We start from the raw sequence: 2,034 nt of genomic DNA, 5'->3' as shown, positions 1-2,034 counted from the left end.
TGGGGGGGAGGGGTCCCCCCATTCCCCCCCCCCCAGATCCTGGGCTACTTCGACTACGCCTTCACCTCCATCTTCACCGTGGAGATCCTGCTCAAGGTATGCCGGGGGTGTCCCCAGGGTTTTGGGGGGGTCCCCAGGGTTTTGGGGGGGTCCCAAGGGTTTTGGGGGGGTCCCAAGGGTTTTGGGGGGGGTCCCCAACGTCGGGGTTCACGGCCTCCCCCAGATGACGGCCTTCGGCGCCTTCCTGCACAAAGGCTCCTTCTGCCGCAACTGGTTCAACCTCCTCGACCTGTTGGTGGTCGGAGTCTCCCTCATCTCCTTTGGCATCCAGTGAGCTGGGGTGGGAACTGGGAGGCACTGGGAATGCTGCTGGGGGCTCTCGGTGGCACTGGGAGCACTGCTGGGGCCACTGGGAGCACTGCTGGGGCCACTGGGAGGCACTGGGAGCACTGCTGGGGGCACTGGGAGGCACTGGGATCACTGCTGGGGGCACTGAGAGCACCTTTGAGGGCTCTGGAGCCACTGGGAGGCACTGGGAGTGCCACTGGGGGCATTGGAAAGCACTGGGAGTGCCACTGGATGAAGTGGGGGCACTGGGAATGTCACTGGGGGTACTGGGAGGCACTGGGACCACCATTGGGCAGACTGGGAGTGCCACTGGGACCACTGCTGGGGCCAGCAGGGAAACTGGGAATGCAACTGGGGGCACTGGGAGGGTACAAGGAATGCCACTGGGAGTACTGGGAGCAGTGCTGGAAACACTGGGAGGCAGTAGGGGCATTGCTGGGAGCGTTGCTGGGAAGCGCTGGGAGTGTTAATGGGAGCACTGGTGTCCCCTGACGCCCGCGGCAGCTCCAGCGCCATCTCGGTGGTGAAGATCCTGCGGGTCCTGCGCGTCCTGCGGCCCCTGCGAGCCATCAACCGCGCCAAGGGCCTCAAGGTGTGGCACTGGGAGCACTGGGAGGCACTGGGGGACACCCAGCAGCGCCTGTGGCCTGCTGCAGGCTGTACCGGTGGGACTGGGAGCGCTGGGGCCCCCGTGTGGGGTGTTACTGGTGTCACTGGGGCGATGGGACTGGGAGCACGGGTGTCTCCGGCGCACGGTGCTGCTGGTGGCGCGGGTGACATTGGTGGCATGGGTGTCCCGGTCTCCCTGATGGCCGGGTGTCCCCAGTGTCCCTGGCATCCAGGTGTCCGGCTGTCCTCGTGTCCGGCTGTCCCTGACGTCCCCCTGTCACGGGTGTTCCCGTGTCCAGCTGTCCCCGTGTCCGGCTGTCCCTGACGTCCCCCTGTCACGGGCGTTCCCATGTCCGGCTGTCCCTGACGTCCCCCTGTCATGGGTGTTCCCGTGTCCGGCTGTCCCTGACGTCCCCCTGTCACGGGTGTCCCCGTGTCCGGCTGTCCCTGACGTCCCCCTGTCACGGGTGTTCCCGTGTCCGGCTGTCCCTGACGTCCCCCTGTCACGGGTGTTCCCATGTCCGGCTGTCCCTGACGTCCCCCTGTCACGGGTGTCCCGGTGTCCCTCTGTCCCCAGCACGTGGTGCAGTGCGTCTTCGTGGCCATCCGCACCATCGGGAACATCATGATCGTGACCACGCTGCTCCAGTTCATGTTCGCCTGCATCGGGGTGCAGCTCTTCAAGGTGTGAGGGGGGAACCCCCCCCCAACCCCCCCACCCCTGGGGGTCCCCCTGACCCCTCCAGGGGGTCGGGGTCTCCCTGACCCCCCCCATTTCCCCAGGGCAAGTTCTACAGCTGCACCGACGAGGCCAAGCACACGCCAGGAGAGTGCAAGTGGGTGCTGACCCCTCCCCCCCACACCCCCAAACTGACACACACAGCCCTCCCCCACTGCCCTAGTGATCCCCGACCAAGGGTGAGTGTGGGCTGAGAGAGTGTGAGTGTAGGCCGTGAGTGCAGGCTGAGTGTGCATTGAGAGTGAGTGTGAGTGCGGGCTGAGTGCGTGCGTAGGCTGAGTGAGTGTAGGCTGTGAGTGCGGGCTGAGTGTGCAGTGAGTATGAGTGCAGTTTCAGTG

General features: G+C 65.8%; 1 protein-coding gene across 1 annotated transcript in view; it reads left to right on the top strand.

Moving 5' to 3' along the window:
- Nucleotides 1-2,034, top strand: part of LOC104836181 (voltage-dependent L-type calcium channel subunit alpha-1F-like) — a gene marked incomplete at its 3' end in the record, with an annotated part of 15,206 nt that overhangs the window by 7,778 nt on the left and 5,394 nt on the right. Inside the window, exons 6-10 of the mRNA XM_010574579.1 lie at nt 37-96; nt 224-330; nt 853-940; nt 1,535-1,642; nt 1,741-1,793. Coding sequence (XP_010572881.1) covers nt 37-96; nt 224-330; nt 853-940; nt 1,535-1,642; nt 1,741-1,793 — 416 coding nt within the window. The remainder of the gene's footprint in view (nt 1-36; nt 97-223; nt 331-852; nt 941-1,534; nt 1,643-1,740; nt 1,794-2,034) is intronic.

Source organism: Haliaeetus leucocephalus, unplaced genomic scaffold, assembly GCF_000737465.1.
Source record: "Haliaeetus leucocephalus isolate CR32 unplaced genomic scaffold, Haliaeetus_leucocephalus-4.0 Scaffold440, whole genome shotgun sequence".
Taxonomy (NCBI): Eukaryota; Metazoa; Chordata; class Aves; order Accipitriformes; family Accipitridae; genus Haliaeetus; species Haliaeetus leucocephalus.
Note: the sequence above shows the minus strand (reverse complement) of the source record. Positions and strands in the feature narration are given on the sequence as shown.